This window comes from Amblyomma maculatum, chromosome 4 (assembly GCF_055883805.1).
Source record: "Amblyomma maculatum isolate TAMU_Amacu chromosome 4, ASM5588380v1, whole genome shotgun sequence".
Lineage (NCBI taxonomy): Eukaryota > Metazoa > Arthropoda > Arachnida > Ixodida > Ixodidae > Amblyomma > Amblyomma maculatum.
This window is the reverse complement of record NC_139347.1, coordinates 50,538,894-50,558,082: the sequence shown is the minus strand read 5'-3', so window position 1 is coordinate 50,558,082 and position 19,189 is coordinate 50,538,894. Positions and strand designations below refer to the sequence as shown.

Here is a 19,189-nt window from a genome sequence, read left to right as displayed (position 1 = left end):
ACTCGAGCTCTCAAAATAAAGTGAGATGATTTTCAATCTTGTGAGTCTGTTTTTTTCACTTCCTGTTTCTTTCAGTAAATTGTCAGCTTAGAAAACCTATTGATTCAATATATTACTCAATAATAGTAGTACTGTAATGAATTTTTTGGGACAACATTTTGTGATAAAAACTGTGAGTTTGGTTTGTTTACTATTGTCCAGTTTTCATACCAGAAAATCAGTCAATAAAATGATTAAAAACGAAGTGTTTTTTTTTTTTTTGTTTTTTCATGCGGTAGATATCTTGCAAAAAAATAGCGAAGATTGAAGGATTCCACAGCTCTGTGCTCAACACATTTCTAAAGCCAAGCAGCATAAAGAACCAGCAAAATTATCTTTGTTATCTGAATGGCAGCTTTACTAAGCAAGCAGTCATGCTTGTCACACATGCTACATGACATTCTTCTTACTTAATCTAAGATAATGAAATCTGGCAGAGACATCGCCAGCAGTGATATGAACTACCTCTGAAAATTTCAATGAAAATGAGCAAGCAGTTCACAAGTTCACTTTATAGTGTAGTGTATCTTAAATTAAACCCGGGGAAAAACAAAACAATAAAACATATCCAGGTCTACTACACAGTGCACACTTGAAACAGCAGCTATTTGTGCGGTAATCTTTGGAAGTTGGAGGAATGCCACTGCTTATTTACTCACATCGCACCTCCCCTTAAATTATAAAAAATTTAGGAGGTGCATTCCTATGTGTAGCCTAATGCACCCTGGAAAATCTTTAAAATACTGATGTCAGTGACTGAGTATATGCATTATTCAAGTAAAGGCAGTACGCATGTGCTTCATCACACACACAAAAAAAAGACAGAATTAAGGCAATACAGATAATATTACAGACTTAAAAAAAAAATTTGATGAACAACTGTACAATTGAACAGTGGTTATTAATTGGATGGAGAGAAGAGTAGGGAAGGCAATTTTGCAAACATTGCTAACTTTTTCTATATTTTGCTAACTTCTACACAAGACGTTGCAGGAGAAAAGCTGCATTGGCACATGTGCCGAAGGTCACTTACATCGAGTAGCTTGTTGAGGCAGTAACCAACCTCTTGAGAGCCAATCCACTGCTTTGAGCCAACAAAGGATGCCGGTTTGTCTCCAATGTCCACCAGTATCTAAGAGCCACCAGAAAAAAAGCTGTTATTAAACTTTTCGCGCACTTCTAGTGGTGGCCTGTCTCAATAAAGGCTTAGTAGAAAGTTGAAACAATTCAATCTACAGGTACATGTACAAAGTTTTTATGTAAAGTTCATTAACAGTTAAAAAGTGCTTCACTACATGATCAGCTTCGGGCTGTCCAGGAGGCCCGCGCGGCGGCGGAGAGCTTCGGGCTCTCTGTGCCGACGTGGGAGTTGCCCTCTACACCTTGCGCCTAGCCGAGTGTCCTCCAGGACCCCTACTGTGGGAAATAAAGTTTTACCAAACCAAACCAATTAACAGTCTCATCACAACACCTTTAAATTCACCTTGTATTTGACATACTTTTAATGTCTTATGTTCCTCACATTCACTAACTGCTTCATCCCACCTACATGTGATTTCCACTGATTGACCTCATTTTAAAATTGACCAGTACAAACATTATAGCCTTTTCTTCAATAATTACGTAAACTTGTAAAGTAAGCAGTCTGTCTGGGCAGTGAGAGCCCATGCCTTCTATTGACCAGAATGATGCCAAGCTGTACGCCGGTCTCCCAACTGTTTATGCGAGTTCAGTGCAGATAATCTGTTTCTTGCTGTCCACAGTCATGCATGTTGAAGCCACAGCTTCACAGTGAACTGTGTTTCGCATACAGTGGGAATAGGACCAATGAAAGTGCAGTTCCTACCTGCTGTATCTCACGATGGCTGGGCGTGGCACACTCGGTGTACCCTTGCAGCTGAAACCAGGAGACGATGGTCTGCAGCGAGCGATAGGCACAGCCCCAACCATTGTCATCCATTCGGTCCTGTTGGTAGTGGCGGTACTTGTACTGTCCACTCACCAGCCGCACTTCACATCCTGCCCAGGAAATAATGGACCATCAGTGCCAATGTGCAGGTTGCCATGACATGAAAAAAGCCACAAAGCTGTGCTTACGTTGGCGAAATAAAGCAATAAGAATAAAAAAATATCAAGACCCCTCTTTCTTGCACCAGAGTAAGGTAGATGAAGCACCCTGGGCTGCCTGCATCTACACGGGGTGCTACATTGCCTAGATTCTTCCACAAGTAGCAATGAAAGCTGTCCTATTTTGTGCCCTCAAGCTTTTCTTAGTGCATTTTTCTGGCAGTAACAGCCAAATTTCACAGCAAAGCTAAACATTCTCCCCAAATATTTATCGATGCAGGAATTTCATTTGGAACTCAAGGTGCAAAGCCGCTAATCTGAACAGCTACTTCCTCTGCTCCCTGTCTTCATTTATGGCACAAAATGATTTCGTAGCAATGACGATGCATATGTTATACATGAGTGGTATGGACACTATGTACCAAGCTGCACAGATCATCAGCAGCACCATTTAAGAATTACCCTAAGTTCAAATTCTGCCCTCAAAATTAACCTTCAGTTCCTTTTGAGTATGACTGTACTGGAGTCCATGAAATGAATAAATTAAGGAAACAAACAACTCACAATTAGGAAGTGGTGTGCACCAAAACGCTGTCCAGAATATATATGCAACTCACCAGTAGGAGGGCTGAGGCCAACGTGGACATTGCGCAGGTACGGTTCAGAGGCCAGGTCATCAGGGAATGCATAGGCATTGGTCTTGCGGAAGTAGGGCCGATCCTCGGGCAGGAGGAGCAATCGATGAAGCTCTCGACGACAAGATACTGCACAAGCACCAAATGCCATTGAAACTTTTGCCATTCAGTCAGAATGCATTAGGTTTGTGTGAGATCCACAGCTGTACATGTTAGTGAGGCCTTTCACAGGGGAGAGTTACAATATCAAAACAACTCAGATAATAAATGACTTCATGTCACTCATATTTCAAGAGCTCTTCATAGTTAACACTGAGCTCTAAGCAAAAACTAGGCACAGCAGTGAACAACAATCTTTTACATTTAGAAACCGTCCTACACTGTCTGGGAATTACTATAAGTAGAACCCCTTTATAGCAAAGTCACTGGGAATGAAAAAATCTTTACTATATCAGCTGTTGGTGATGACATGGCCGTGAAGATGCTTTCTGGTAATTAAATGCTTACTTAATGAACACGTTTTGTTGCTTAATGAAAAAAAAAAAAACTCTAAAATATCTTGTATCCCTCTCTTATTGTCTCTTCATGCCATTTTTTCAGTTATAAGATATTTTGTTTACATTTCATGGAAGTACCTCTTAAGCATGAGAGCAACGTGGCTACAGAACAGAATTTGATTTTGTGTGAAAACCAAAGCCTTGCATGAACACCGCGTCATCTTTCACTGTTTCCGTCTTTATTAAGGCAATAGATGAGAAATGCGCACTGCACTCAAGCGCTGCAAAACTGCACACGGCACACCTCCACTTCTTGCCACCACTGCCTCAATCGTGCTTCCTGCTGCACAGAGCTGCAAATGTTTGGCCGATTCTTCTTTTAGCAATTTCTTGCTGCACTTTTACTTTCTTTTACTTTCTGAACAGACTGCACGGCCTTTTTATGCTTGTAAAAAGCTTTAATTTTTTTCCCCTACGCGATGTATGCTTTCCCTCATGGCTCTAAGGTCTACGAAAAGTTGGCTTCTCCTAAGAGCTGCTGAGCCCAGTGGTAAAGCTATTTAAAAAAACTCTCGTTTTTTTTTTTTTTTTTTCGAAAACAATTTATTTTGCGAGCTTCGGTGGCGCGTGTGCAGCGATGTCATTTCGTGGGAAGTCTTTGCTGTGGCCAGACGCACTTTACTATAACCGATTTTTGCTAAAAATGTCTTTTTTAATAAAAAGAGTGGAAAATGCAGTCATCTATGGAAGATGAACTGGGACTTCAGCTTCACTTTACCATATCTGGGTTTTTACAATATCCCAGTTTACTGTAGCAGGGTCAGAGCGATGATTGCTAGCAATCAACAAGAAGGTCAGTGGGTGTTTCAGTGTTAACAAAACGGATAAAAGTAAAAAAAAAAAAAAGAGGAAATAAGAGGCATTTACTGAGGCTGTCCTGGGGAATGCCACTTGGGTAGACAACGGTGATCCAGTGACCACACTCGGCCGGCCAGAAGTGGAATGGTTCCGCACTGCACACACTGCCAGCCTGTGCAAAAAATGTTGCTTTTGCTTAAAATCAAAATGTTGTGTGTACTCTTGCAAGGATCATGCTTTTCATTAGAAATTCTGACAGGACATTGGGCTGCCTTTGTGGCTCAATTTTACGACTGCAGATGTAGATACCACAGTAGGTACGGTATCTTACATCAGGTTGCAGATAAGAATCATTGGTAAAACACTTCCAATGGTTGCTGTTGCCTCTGTTCAGGTTCTGCATACTGGTGCCTTCAAAGACAAAGCATCTTCAATGCTCTCCTATGAGTTAACTAATGTGGCTTTAAAGCTCTCAACAATATCCAGACACTCCACATCACATGTTCAAAAGCCATGATGAAAAAAGGCAGTCGCTGTACTTGATCACCCTGATAGTGTTTTGGCTTCACTGTTGCCACAAAGTCCGAGTACCGATGCCCTACTAACAAACAAGCTGTTAGCAGCTGTCAATGGCATGCACAACACTTGCACCATTAGTCACAGGTAGCTACTGCATTGTCACCAAGTCGCAGTAACTGCAAAACAGCTTTTGCTGTAGAAAACAACACAGAAGAATTGCCCATTTTAAACGTAAAGCATTAAATTCAGAAATACAATGCAAATTCAACAATGCTACCTCACAATTCTTAGTAAAATGGAAAGATTTGTCCAAACTGGACGATACAAAAACAGGGTGAGTGCAACTCACAACCGATTTATTCAGAGGCACTTACCACCATACATACACACCGAATGGCACCCAGAAATAACATACGGATGGCATGTGTTTTTTATGCCATGGCACTTAGGAAGGCAATATGTATCAGCTGTTTGAATGCATCACCATTTTGGACCAAATTACCAAATATGTAATTAAATTAGGGGAGTGCATATATTAGAAATTTGGAATATGAATAGAATATGTTTGTTGTTATCTGATTTGTACTTGTATTCAAAAACTGATACTATTTGAATTTTTCAAATATTCAAAAATTACCGAATAACCGAAAGTGTTCGAATTCACAGCAGTTTCACTGCACGGTGCACTTCACTGCAGTGCTTGACCACGTGGACTTGCACTTCCGAGACGGCCATCTTCATAAAAGGGGAAGGCCCCTCTTCACAAAATGGCCCTGTCGCGTTTTGGGGACGCTGCACCGCATTGCCTGCCCGCGTCGACTGGGCAGTGAAGCCTCCCCAAAATGCAACAGGCCTTTTTGTGAAGTGCCGGAGTAGCCGGGTTCGATCCCGACCGCCGGCGGCTGCGTTTCGATGGAGGCGAAACGAAGTGGCGTCCATGTGCTGTGCAATGTCAGTGCACGGTAAAGATCCCCAGGTGGTCAAAATTACTCCGGAGCCCTCCACTACTACACACCTTTTTCTCTTTCCACTTTCACTCCCACCTTCCTCCCTTGCACTGCAAGGGAGGAAGGTGGGAGTGCTGCATTTTGCAGCATGAATTCAAATTTTGGAGCCGTTAAACAGGGAAGAACCTCACAAAAAATGGAGATGTCAATATTGGACCGCATGAATGTGATCCAAAGGAAATCTAGGGAGGGCCACCTATCACCAGCGCAGCGTATGCTAGACGATAAGCATTTCTTTTTTTTTTTGCATCTAGCGCAATTTGACAGTCTTAATCACGGGATCTTATCTCGCTCGCAAGGCTTATAAAACAATGTTTTACTGTGCCAAATCCACAGTTTGCGTCGTGCGAGGGCAGCTCCAGAAGAGCCCAATTCGAAGTCGTAACTGCAATCCATAGTAAAAAACAAAACAAAAAACAATGTTGATTCAAAAGCAAGCACAGAAAAAGGGACAAAAAAGAATGACCAAAAGGCGAAAGGGCAAATGCCGAAAGCAGGAAAGAAAGCAAGTCGCAAGTAAAAAAAACTGACGAGCGAATGTGTCTTCGGCCCGCGATTCATGCTTTCTATGGGCTGACGATGACACGGTGGTTTTGACATGATATTTTAATTAAGGGGAAGTGGGCAATGACTTGAGAAATTAGGTTATATATTTCGTGCACAGAGCAGACTTCATAGTATTTCAATGTTCCAGCATCCATAAATGTTAATTTTGGCAGTCTTGTGCTCCACTGTGGCGTTATGGAATTCAATAGCTAAGGCTACTGCGTGTTTTTCGACCTGCTGACGCCTGAAATAAATTCCACATGTACCACCTCAAGTTATATTAGCACAAACACAAAAGCCATAACTGACGCACCTCCTACACTATCTGACGACGGGAAAGTGAGCCCATCGACGAGACAGCATAAGAACAACCATGCTGTACATGAATGCCCAACAAAATATTGTAAACTTCCAAGAGTCGCATAAAAAACTTGATCAACATCCATTTAAAGCATCTGGTGCGCTTAAAACACAGTGTTGAAGTATTGCTCCAAAATCACAAGTACCACCACGGCCCTTTTTGCAGTGCGACGCGGTAGCAGTGGCGCCTCGTTACAAACGGCCCCTTTGCATTATGTTGATGTTTCACTGCAAGGTCTGTTTCTCGTGAGGTGAAGCATCCTAAAACAAACAGTTCAGCGTACTCGAAGACTGAAAGAAGTATGTGGATGTAAGAGAGAAAAATATGAGTAGGCATTAGAACGGCGCGACACCATCTCAAAATAAATCTAAAAGTACAGTGACACTCCCTGCAGCATCTGAAACGTTGTGACTGGCCGTATCACAGTCGCAGAAAGTGGTCCCTGACTATGGCAAACTTTTGCAACTAGTGGGGGCATTTTAAGGTCATTTTATGCGAATGCTTATGGTGCAGCTTGGTGCAGATATATACAGCTGCATCAAAATGGCACAATTGGCACAGCTGTTGCACCCCTGCTGCATGTGTAGCCATGGCTGAATGAGGAAAAAGGTTTTTTAGGAACAGGTGCAGCAACCCCCTATGCAAACTAAATAATGCATCTTCCCTTAAATAAATAAAAAAAAAAAAAAGCCCTATGGCAAACTTTTGCAACTAGTGGGGGCATTTTAAGGTCATTTTATGGGAATGCTTATGGTACAGCTTGGTGCAGATATATACAGCTGCATCAAAATGGCACAATTGGCACAGCTGTTGCACCCCTGCTGCATGTGTAGCCATGGCTGAATGAGGAAAAAGGTTTTTTAGGAACAGGTGCAGCAACCCCCTATGCAAACTAAATAATGCATCTTCCCTTAAATAAATAAAAAAAATAAAGCCTTTTCACCATAAAATCTGCCTAAATAGCATGCCACAAATAAACATCATTTTGCACTATTTCAGTGTATTTCTTGTGCATACATTGTGCTTCAGTTTCTTGTGGCGGTGAGCCTAGGCATGAGATTTATGATTGCAAACATGCCCCCCCCCCCCCCCCCCCCCCCCTGCAGGTCACTCCGTACAAACAGCACAGCCTAGTGTGGTCTATAAGTAATTTGACATCACACTTGGCACTCGTGAGGCTATAGATGTCTTCCGAGAGCCCATGCTCCCCTCTATTCGTCATTTGTTGCTTCATAACCGGACTCACTGTCTACTACATGTTACGATATGATTAATTAAAGGGTGCACTCATAAGAGTGCTGCATGCTGTGTACACCTAGCAACAAGCATTGCGTAGTGAGGCTCTTTGTTATCGGTCACCCGAGTGTGCTGCCAAGAGCAGGGGTAGCAGGCAGCTTGCACGTGCTAGCCAGGGGTGCATTTGCTTGTCGAACAACCGTAGCTGCACAAAGAATGCATGCGACCTCAGTTCAATGTGCACTACCACATTCATGAACACAAATCTCATGACTGTACCTCTGAAAAGAATGTTAGTGAGCTGCACCGATCCCATGCCCAATTTCAAGTTGAATAGTCTGCAAAAAGCTTGCTATTTTATTAGAATGCACAAAACTAGCCAAAGAAAACGTGTTTTGCTCCTGAATCATGCCCATTATGAATGACACATGCCAGTAGCACTACCATGCCTCACCTTGGAGAACCGTGCAATGCAGCACACCATCTGGTCCACCTGGTTCGCCAACTCTTGGGCCAAGAGGTCAATGACATCAGGAACAGGGTCATCCACTCCAACGGTGGCAACCACATCCAAAGGCAGCACCACAGAGCTGCTCTGAAACACCCCTTGGCAGAGCATATAACCCAGCACGTGCTGGGTAAAGAAGCTGTTGCACTACAACCTATAACAGCTGGCCAGATCACCAGTCACACTACGCTTGCTGCCAGAGAGTGCACTACAAGAACCACTATGTGTAACATAGCTTGGGAACTCATGAAGCAACAGCACTAAGTAGCAAACAGCTTTTCTAAAAAATGATTTAAAACAAAAACAAATGCAGCCGCACAATCAGATGCTCAGCCTGACATATTTTAAGATTTCCTGGGTGATATGCTTCTCCTTATTTTTTTTTGTATGTTAAGAAAGGTTTAGCCACTGAGGCAGCATAACCCACTAGAAAAGAAGTTCAATGTTAGTGCCAAAGTTTTATCAGGTAACGTTGTACTGGGTTCGCAGTTAAATTATAACCAGTTACCTCCCTGCCACAAAAGTGCCCAAAAGTGCGAGTTTGGGCCACATATTACTCTCTCGTGCTGCATTGTGTGGGTTGGTGTTTCTGCAAGGTACTCAAACTGGCACAAATAACAACACAGCCAAACACAGCCAGGCTCAGCAAAATGCGCACCGACGCCACATTGCTGTACCCATGTCATGCCGTTTATGTCTTCCCTGTGTCTACATCAACTAAGTATGCATACATATTCCACAGACATCCTACTCTGCACTCTGCTATGCCCTCGTCATTTCTCCTAAGGCAATCAACACGTGCGATTAACAGCAATAAAGCAAAAAAAATATGGCTGCAGCATTTCCATCAGTTTTGTTTAGCGAGAGCTACAATGCATCCTCACAATCACCACCAACGCCTCAATTCAAGATGAGTTCACTACAAAACTAAGGAATCCTCAAATGATCTCAATTATTCCTGCTCTGCAGCAGTTGCAGCCACACTATGCAATATTACACTGCTCTCATGAGACGCAGGGAAATAGCACAGTACAACACAGCATTTTTATGCTGTGCAGGATTGATGAACGCTTCCAAACTACTATTGCAGCAGGCCCTGCCATGTCAGAAGAGGGACAGAGAGCACTATCAACGCCATTGCAAGGAGGTCTATAGCACTTGCTCACAGCAACAGATGCATTGTCATCCTGCTGCTCATTTTATTTTCAGTGAAACCAGGAATTTAGCACATGTGCACCGCATACTTTCGCGAAGATAAGGACAATGTGGTTTTCTAGGCCTACTGGCCTCTCATGATGGACACGACAGTGCACAAAAAAATATGGAGAGAGAAAGAGGGTCACACACAACACAGACAATAAAAGTGCCTACAGCGTATGTTTACCTTCCTTTGTAAGCATTTTCATGCATGTTGCTTTGGTCGCAAAGAAAAAGGTTGTGAAACAAAGTATAATAGGCAACTTCCCAACATCCAGCCACATTTCCACATCAAAGGAATTAAAAGTAGAGGTGCTGGGCCAAGTTAAAGTGTAGCAGATAGTAACACATTTTACCAATGTGTCACCACTTTCCACTTACTTCTCTGGTAGTGGATGACTGGTGTGTAGGCTTTTCCACATGCTTCAACTGCAGCCTCCCCTGTGGACTGCACCAGGACAGCAAAGCTGAGTATCCCCAGCTAAAAGAATGCAAAAGAGAGTTTGCACTGCCACGTCTCACTGAGGCGACCAGTACCATCCGACGTGTAAACAAAGCTTAGGTATAAACCAGCTCCATTAAAGAGATTGAGAAACCTTGCGAGTAAATTAATAAAGGAAAAAAAAAGATTAGTTGTGGTTTAGCTCTGGTTAACGGTGGAAGCTTCTTTTGCCTGCTACATTATTCCCCTATCACGCCCTATCAGTGTAAGGTGCTACATTATTGGGGACACTTAAGGTCATCCTTTAAGGGTATGACGCGAGAGCGTAAGCTACCAGCCCACATATAAAGTCACACTGTAACCAAGCCTTATGGACGTCCTTGCGTGTCATAGGGGTATCTAGAATGCAAACGGTTCTGGCAAGCTGATTCTGATATCGCCCTCCTATATGAAAGGAGCAACCCGAGTTGGCAGCTCCTGCCCGTGGCATAGGGGTAACGTGAATTCAAATGTTATGAGGAGACCGTAGCTACACCTCTTCACAGCGTAGCTGCGGCTACCCGAGATCTCGCTTTGGCGAGACCTTGATGTGTGCTCCTCTGCCCACGGAGCACACGGGCAGAGGAGCACACATCTGGAGAGAGCAAGTGGCAGTGGCGCGGCGCTGACTGCAGCACCATCTGGTGGAGCTCGGCTAAGCAATTGCTAGGCGCGGCTGTTCGAGGTCATTCGTGGCCGTAGCCACGGCATGCGCGACGAGCTGAAACCTGGCGTAATGTTGCATTCACAACAAAAGAAAAACTTCGAAGCAAGAACACGTGGAATGTGAGAGGTGAATTTACCAGAGATGGCTTGAAAGGTATCATGTGTCATCAGTACTTTAATTTTCCTACGACAGTCAACATGCTGCTTCGTAACTCTTTGTTCTCATCTATTAACTACGGATGTCTCGTATGAGCGACAACAGCTGAAAATATCAACAAACTTACTGTTTTACAAAAATAGGTCGTACGCATTGCATGTAAAGTTCCATATTTTTATCACACCGCTGGTCTTTTTCAAACGCACAACGTTATGCCAATAAAGTCAACATATAACTATTGGTGGGACCTTGATCAAACTCGTTGGGTTAGAACAAAGCAAAGCAGCGCATAATGCCCACAAAGCAGAGCCTTGGAATGTTCGTAAATGCCGTACCAATTATGGCAGACAAATGATGCAGTACACATTACCGAAACTCTTAAATGAACTGTACTGCCGTGATAACCTTGTTCTGCCATCAATGAGTTTCAAGCAACTTCGCGAAATGTTCACATTGTAGTCCACGTTGCTACTGCCATTTTACCTACTCGTGCCTCTTCAATGTTTGATTACCTCCTCCCTCCTAATCCCCTTGGGTATTTTTTTGTAATGTGCATAACAAGGAGAAGGTGTATCCATTGTTCTTTTTTTCAAAGTTCAGCATACAAGCAGTATATATGTGGTCATTTAATATAATTTTTTTTTCTACCAGCCTAATTTTGTTACCGTCAATGCTGCTCTGTAAAAAGCTTTGAAGTAGAGACCTCTCAAGCAGTTTATGCAGCTTTTCCCCTGGGTTCCTCGCAACAACTGGTTGCAAATAAACTTTGAAGTTTGAACTTTGGGCATAAAATTATTTTCCCTTTAGCTTCTTACACCTGAACCAATCTTTACTAGTCAAATTATGACAAAATTCACATGCTTGGTCAAGTGATATTTTTTTGTTAACTACCCTACCAAAGTATCACATTTTACAAAGCACTGCAGGATATGAAAACTATATTTTACATTAGTTTATGTTATTTCTGTGCAACATACAAGAATAATTAGCAATGAAAGATGAGTTTGGCATAGGCAAGATTTTCACCCTTTCTTATGTTTTTCTTGTGGCAAAGAGACTAAGGCTATGAGAGGCTAAGGCTATGGCTCCGGAAATTTCGACCACCCCGGCTTCTTTAACACACACTTCCATCTCACAGCACATGGGCACCTAGCTTTTCACCTCATTCGAAAAGCGGCCGCTGCGGCCTAGATTTGATCCCGCATCCTTGGGCACAGCAGTCGAGTGTCTTAACCTCTGCACAACCAAAGCGGGGCGCTATATAAATAGCCTATTGACACTGAAAACATGATCATTAACAAAGTTTACATAACTCAAATAGGCATTCTCTTACTTTTTTCTGTTTTAGCAATCCTTGCTTCCACCAAAGCAAGATGCCTAGGAAAACTGCAGCACTCTCTGTAGTTCTACGGCCCGGTTATCACCTGGTTATTTCCCTAAAATGATTATCACCTGGTTGTTCTTGAGGCGCCGCTGTCGACCACCATCGCCTGATTGGTCGACTAAGTCTGAGAGGGCCTTTTCAGGAGAGTTCCTTCTCATGAGCACTCCGCTGCCATCCAGTTGAAGCGCCAGCACATCTGGCACCAGACGACGCTTTATTCGTGATGCGGCCACTTCTAAATTCTGTTGAAGGTACTCTAAGCACAATGAAGAAAAGCAGTCATCAATGCCTATGGGGAGCTTGTCCAAACACAACATGCAGCATCAGACAGTCACATGGTAGGCAACACAATCACAGCCCGGTGAAAATGATTACGCAGTTCCATGCCATACCTAACCTTGTCTAGCCTGTCTCACCTAAAAGGAATACTAAAGTTGAATGAATGCAGCGGATTGTGAAATTGAAGCATTAGTCAACATTATTTGAAAACCACCTATTATGTATAGCCAAAAGTGCATGATCATTTATGACATGAATAAGAAGCACGGTACATAAAGCTAAACAACAACTTAAACCTTCACGGTATGTAGACATATCTAAATACAAAAAGGAGATGCATAATAAAATAAAAATACACACACACAGAAGATAAGAAACATGGCAGTGAACATGCAGCAGGCAAGGTAGAATGCAGACACTGCTTCTCTTTGTAGTTGAGCCCGACAGATTAGGCACTGGAATACCTGTCACTTTTGTCATGTGTGACAAATTGTTCCACGATTTGCAAAGATTATTTCATTTGACTCTGTGCACTGCAGAAGCACTGTGTGCAATGCAGCAGAAGATGCCCAAAAAACTCTCCTTTTAGTACTGCCACATGTTTCCCAGCACTATCATTGACGCACCATCCTAGATGAGCTGAGTTAGAGCTAATGTGCTGAAAATGAGCTCAGTGTGCTAACTCAGAAATCTTTTCTGCAGTGGGAAGAATATGTAGAAGGTACTATTAGCGGTCACTAAGTAGCCCTCACACTGCCAAACGATCATGTTTGGACCCACGATATGCACATACTTTTGTAAATTTTAATCATTGGTTTTCGTAATCAGTTTTTAAGGTAATAAGAAAAGCCAGAGCCTGTCTCACTCCTCAGTGCACACTCAAAGTGCACTATAATGGTGCTAAATTATACTTCAGTACGATAAGATACGCCTAGGCACAAGCTTCATTCCAAGGAAGAACAGAAGCTTATCTTGATACTGTAGTACTCACTTCAGAGTAGAAAAACATGCTTGACACTCTCATGTGCCACACCACTATAACTGGCATGACATGTCTTTGTTTGCTTGTACAGACCACTAGCATCTATGCAAGAACCAAACTGCCACGCAGTGTGTCCAGTGGTGCCCTTTTCAAGAGTGCAAGCATATATATACAGCAGAAAATTTCAGGGAAATGAGGGGCTCATTATGATACAATTAAAGGAGCCAACAGTCTACGAGCCCAAGGTAAACATATGGGGATATTGTTATTATTATTATTATTTTTTTAGTGTTTTGTAGTTGATCTTGACCAGAATTAGTCCTGTGATGATTTTAGGAAGAATATAAATGCAAGGCGGTAGGCAAAACAATGCGCCAATGATGGGAGTTGAACCACTAGTTGGTAGAGCAATGGATGCGATATTCGGAGGTCGTGGGTTCAACTCCCAGCATCGGCACGTTGTTTTTCCTTCTGCTTTGCATTTATATTCTTTCTCCCTAAAGTCATCACAGGACTAATTCTGGTCAAAACACACACACACACACACACACACACACACACACACACACACACACACACACACACACACACACACACACACACACACACACACACACACACACACACACACACACACACACACACACACACATGCACGCACCGCACGCACATGCACACACGCACGCTGCACACACATATATATGCACTATGTAGTGTTACCAGTCACATGACAGTCTGCGCTTGAATGACTGAATAAAGGCTTTAACAATACTGAATGTCTAGCGAGCAGCAAGTAGACAACTGTAAAAAGTAAATACTAACTGGTGTCCTGGTCCATCTCAAAGGAGAGCATCACAGAAGCACGCGCTCGAAGTGTGCATGTACCGGTGTGCACTTCTGGTATCACGGTAACCGACTTTGGTTCCAGGGGGCAGTCTGCCTCCAGGGAGACCAGCTGGGTTGAGACAGCAGCTTTGTTTGCATCTGTGTGCAGCACAACAGCAACCTCCAAACTGTTGCTCATTGCACCCTCCTGAAATGAGACAGACTCTTCAACGCTGCTGAAAGAGCAGAAGCGGACCAAGCAAAAGAGATGGCCAACAGTTTTGCATTGCATACTGCGCCACACAGCCAAATCAACCACCGAATGACTTCACTGCACGTATCCACAACGCTTCTTGTTAGTACCAGGTTAATACAATTTCGATGGTGAACAGAAGTTCGATGGAAAGTATTGCCACTAAGAGAAGTATTCTTGGAGTTTAGTTGTTTGTGCTCAACAAGCTGAATGCACATTATTGCAGAGTTGATTTTATTAGCACAATGAGCAAAGAGTGTCATGGCACAAGGTGTTTTTCATGAACTTGATGTGGGGTCAAAGATACAGTTTTCAAGCATTTCATCTCCAAGCAGCAGGCCAGGGGAAAGCTTTTACCCATTGTTAATTGATGGGTATCCAGCGGCAAATGCACACTATCTTTGTAACTAGTTGGCTATACGATGACATCATGTTTTCCAACTGATTCAATCTGCAGATGTTACGAGAGGCCAGGACCTTTTGCACTTGCCGTCACATTGCCAGTAGTAGCTGAAATAAGATGGAACTGTACAAGTAACATGGTAGACATATGTGGAGCCAAAGCCACACGTGGATTATGAGGAACACTGTTGTGCAGGGCTCTGGATTAATCTTGACAAGAAAGTCTGTGCCAAGTTCATGTTCCTAGAGTTCTCATACCAAAAAAGAGTGCCATAACGAAAATTTTGGTATATGGTCTACAGTAATCTGAAGAAGACCCAAAGTTTCTTCAAGAATCCATCAAATAAAAAGAAGCCTGTATTACCAAGCATGATCCTGAGATGAAACAACAATCCTTGCATTATCGAATAATAACCCTGCAAAAAATGTAAAAGCACTCAAAGCAAGTCCAAATTCAAAGCCATGCTCATGTTTTTTTTTTTTTTTTTTTTTTCAATATGCAGGTCAAAGATCGATGGAATGGGTTCCAGAAGGCAGAAATGAGGATCAGCATGAGAAAATTTTGTGGAAGCTGAGAGGAAGAGGCAAAACGAAAATAAGCTACAGTTGTATGACACTCTTTATGAAGCAAGTTTTGGTCAACTACTTTTTAGCACTGCTACACAAGATCCCCATTCACATTTGCTGGAACTGTCACCATGAAACTCCGTTAGTGCTAAACCACTTTAGCATAGAATGATGAATTTTGCCGAGCCCACGATTTTGCCCTCCTAACCTAGTGTTGCTATGGCAACAACCAAGCCTAGCTTTGCTTTACAGTTGTGTCTTGATGGATACGTGGGAAAGGCATCAGGACCTGTGGATTTTTGTCAAATTAATATAGACAGCGGTGACAGCAAGATCTTCACCTCCCCACCCACATGTTTCCCTTTCTATACTTTCAGTGCAGGCTAGTTGAGGAATGGAATAAAAAAATTTAAATGCCTAAATACGACACTTTTCTTTTGCAATTTCGTGCTTTCCAGCATGAAGTTGCTAAGCCCATGCGTCTCACCAATTACCCTATTGCAAACATGAATAGCAGTGAAGCTATGGCTAAACCATTGTCAATTTTTTCCTTCTCCTTAGAGTAAAATATTATCACCTGAAAGAACACATTTTGAGTCAACAGAAAGAGCTAGTGAAGAAGAAAACAGCAGATGTGAAGAGAGTGACATCTGCTCCATGCCTTCAGGACTTCATGACTGTTTAAATACGAAGAGCGAGTACACTGAAGAAAGCTAACACTAAATTTGTAAAACATATAAATTAAGTTTGACTAGTATATTAGTGTTATTTAGCGAAAAAATACTGTAGGCTTCAGGTAAGCAGCAATTAATTATCCCTCTGGAGGCCAACAGTCAACAATAAAGCTGACCGGCTAAGCATTCATCTGGCACTGCCTCATTTCTACCCAATTAATTACACCAATAGCATAACTATTATTGCTTTTCAAAAACGTATTGAAACTGAAATGTTGCACACAGTATTAAAATACATGCACCAACCTCCTGCGCATGGGAATATTACTTATCAACATGCTACTATACTGTACTTTGTTTCGAGAGACTAGCAGTGAAGTTAAATAAACAAATGTTCCGACATAACTGGGCCTTTATGCCTTTTGATGGCAGTTCTGTAGGTTGCTGTGATTATTAATATTCAAAGGTACTTAATCACGAACAACCCAGAAGTAGGATGACAGTAAAACATTGAGAACCTCACCTGTTGGTACTTCAGCACAAGTGGGTGACAAAGTTCATAAATCTCGTTGTCCGACAAGTTAGTTGAGATACAAAACACGCCAACCACAGAGTACCCAAATGACCTAACAACTCCATTATTGTCCACAGCACACCCTATGCACTGAATGCCTTTTTTGGAGACATGGCCAAAGACATAGCCAAGTACTGGACTTGACCCATGAGGATGCTTTAGGAGTCTCTGCAAAAAAGCAAAAAAAAAAAAAAAAAAAGCACAGAAAACGTGTGTCAGTTGAAATTGAAGTACAATGCCCCCTGCAAAATTTAGAACAAGCATGAAGAAGCTGTAAAGCTTTACGGTACTCCACGAAATAATTAAGGCATACATCACAAGATAGTAACACAGACTAATTAAGATTAGGACAGCAAGAACTGTGAAGGTATATACTTGGATTCAGTCATGTCAGCTTTCTTGGGGTACGAATTTACCTTTCACTTCTGAGCTTTGAAATCTCGGACAAGTCAGCAAACAATGCAGCAGGGTTGCAAAAGTATAGGTCTTACTAATAGCTTGGCTATCGGTGCTAGTGTGTATGTATCTATAGCCCTAGTTCACTCTTTGTTGCCTCATTGGACTGCACACAAGCTTTTTCTGGCATCAATGCAATTAAAAATGGGAGATCAAATGTTCTAATGGAACTCAAGGAGCACCTTTAAAGCAGGTGATTGATCTAATTTGTCTCGTTGTAAACATCATTTAACATCTAACAATTAGCACTACCGTATTTTCAACAAGAATTAAATATCTTGGAAATATCTTGGTTTAAGAATGGTAAAAGAAATACCCTTATAATCATATTTTTATAATCAGAAAACTGATGCATTAGGTAGAAAAACACTAGTTACAGCTAAGTATTTATGTAAACAGTTTTTAGGCATTTTATTCAGTTTGTCGGAAGATTCTTAATTCCGAATTTCTCAAACGGGGTTTTCGTGATTTTCCTGTTTTTTGTTTCAGTTTTTTACATTTTGTATGTTAATGACAGAGCACACTGCACCACAAATTACCGGTTTATTTCTTATGTAAATGATAAATATTATTGTCATTAGTAGTTCTGAAAGGACATTTATCAAAATGCAGCAAGACACTTGCAATATCAGGGTTTGATGCACATCTGAGAACAAATGGAACCAGGATAGATTTACGCTTGCTGAAGGAAAAACACACTCCGCAGTCAATAATGTATGTGCAGGCACAGGCATAATCGTAATAGTCAATTCGGCAAAAGTTCTTGCTGGCTTTTATTTAAATGGTGCAAATATACAGATTATCTGTGCTCAAAAGTGCACTCTGCTGTAAGGGTGCATAGCCAATCGAAAACACATTCTTCCAGTGAAATTCAAGATTATGCGCTATAATTTTTACTACAGTGCTGTAACTTTATGCGGTGAATGCACTCTTCCTTCTCTATTAAAGGCTTTGACCAAGAAAATTTTAGTAATTTTGTAATATGAATTCTGAAACTAAGATTACATTATCGAGTTTGCTTAAGCAATATGTAACACGTTTTTGTGAACAGTCATGGATAGTTAATTCCGTCTTTTAAAATGAAATACAACAGAATGAAACTGCCATAGAGTTTGCGTCACTATTAGTCATCTCTCATGAAATAAATAATATGTAAACTACGAAATATAGAGACTTCTAATTGACTTCGCCTGTTGAGTCGAATAATAATAATAATAATAATAATAATAATAATAATAATAATAATAATAATAATAATAATAATAATAATTGGTTCACAAGAAAGGGAAGGCGCAGTATCCGTCACACTTGTCCCATGGACACCTGAACCGCGCCGTAAGGGAAGGGAAGACGGTAGGAGTGAAAGCGGATAGAGAGAATGTGGTGCCGTAGTGGAGGGCTCCGGAGTAATTTCGACAAACTGGGGATCTTCAACGTGCACTGACATCGCAAAGCACACAGACACCTCTTCGTTTCGCCTCCTTTGAAACGCAGCAGCCGGCGGTCGGGATCGTACCCGGTTACTCCGGCACTGGTCAGGCACCTCCACTGCACCACCGCGGCGGGGCTTGAGAGTTTCACGAAAATGACACGCACTCCCCAGATCGTTAAATCCTCAAAACAGATCTTTATGCCCAGCGCGAACTCCAATAATGTGTAAAGCTACTCGCGTTGCAAGGCTAGCGACAAGGTAATGCAATCTGTAGTTAAAGTATGTGAAACTTACTTGACAGAGCAGCTCCGAAAGCACCACGTCGCACACTGGTGACATGACGATCTTTGGCCTCGACTGTTCTTGCTTCACCGTTTCTTGACGCCTCGGCGCTGCCGCTTTGCTGTTCGCCGTAAGCTGCAATTATAAGCAGAGTGTCGCAGGCAACTCGACGCTGGATAAACGCGTGCCGCCCATCAAAGACAGCACAGTCTTCCACAGCGTGCTCCTACCAGTCGCAGCTGGAGAAGTTTAGCTAGACACCATAGTTTAGCTTCCGCACTTTCGTCAGCTTCGGTTGGCTTGGT

The 19,189-nt window shown here is 42.2% G+C and overlaps 1 protein-coding gene across 1 annotated transcript in view; it reads right to left on the bottom strand.

Moving 5' to 3' along the window:
• Ufsp2 (UFM1 specific peptidase 2) overlaps positions 1–19,183 on the bottom strand; it is a 29,407-nt gene extending 10,224 nt beyond the window's left edge. Inside the window, exons 1-10 of the mRNA XM_084601372.1 lie at positions 18,897–19,183; positions 16,664–16,882; positions 14,242–14,452; positions 12,227–12,414; positions 9,852–9,951; positions 8,220–8,371; positions 4,166–4,268; positions 2,724–2,870; positions 1,886–2,058; positions 1,073–1,171 (exon numbers count right to left, since the gene is read on the bottom strand). Coding sequence (XP_084457498.1) covers positions 1,073–1,171; positions 1,886–2,058; positions 2,724–2,870; positions 4,166–4,268; positions 8,220–8,371; positions 9,852–9,951; positions 12,227–12,414; positions 14,242–14,452; positions 16,664–16,882; positions 18,897–18,941 — 1,437 coding nt within the window. The 5' untranslated portion in view covers positions 18,942–19,183. The remainder of the gene's footprint in view (positions 1–1,072; positions 1,172–1,885; positions 2,059–2,723; positions 2,871–4,165; positions 4,269–8,219; positions 8,372–9,851; positions 9,952–12,226; positions 12,415–14,241; positions 14,453–16,663; positions 16,883–18,896) is intronic.
• Positions 19,184–19,189: the final 6 nt, after the last annotated feature.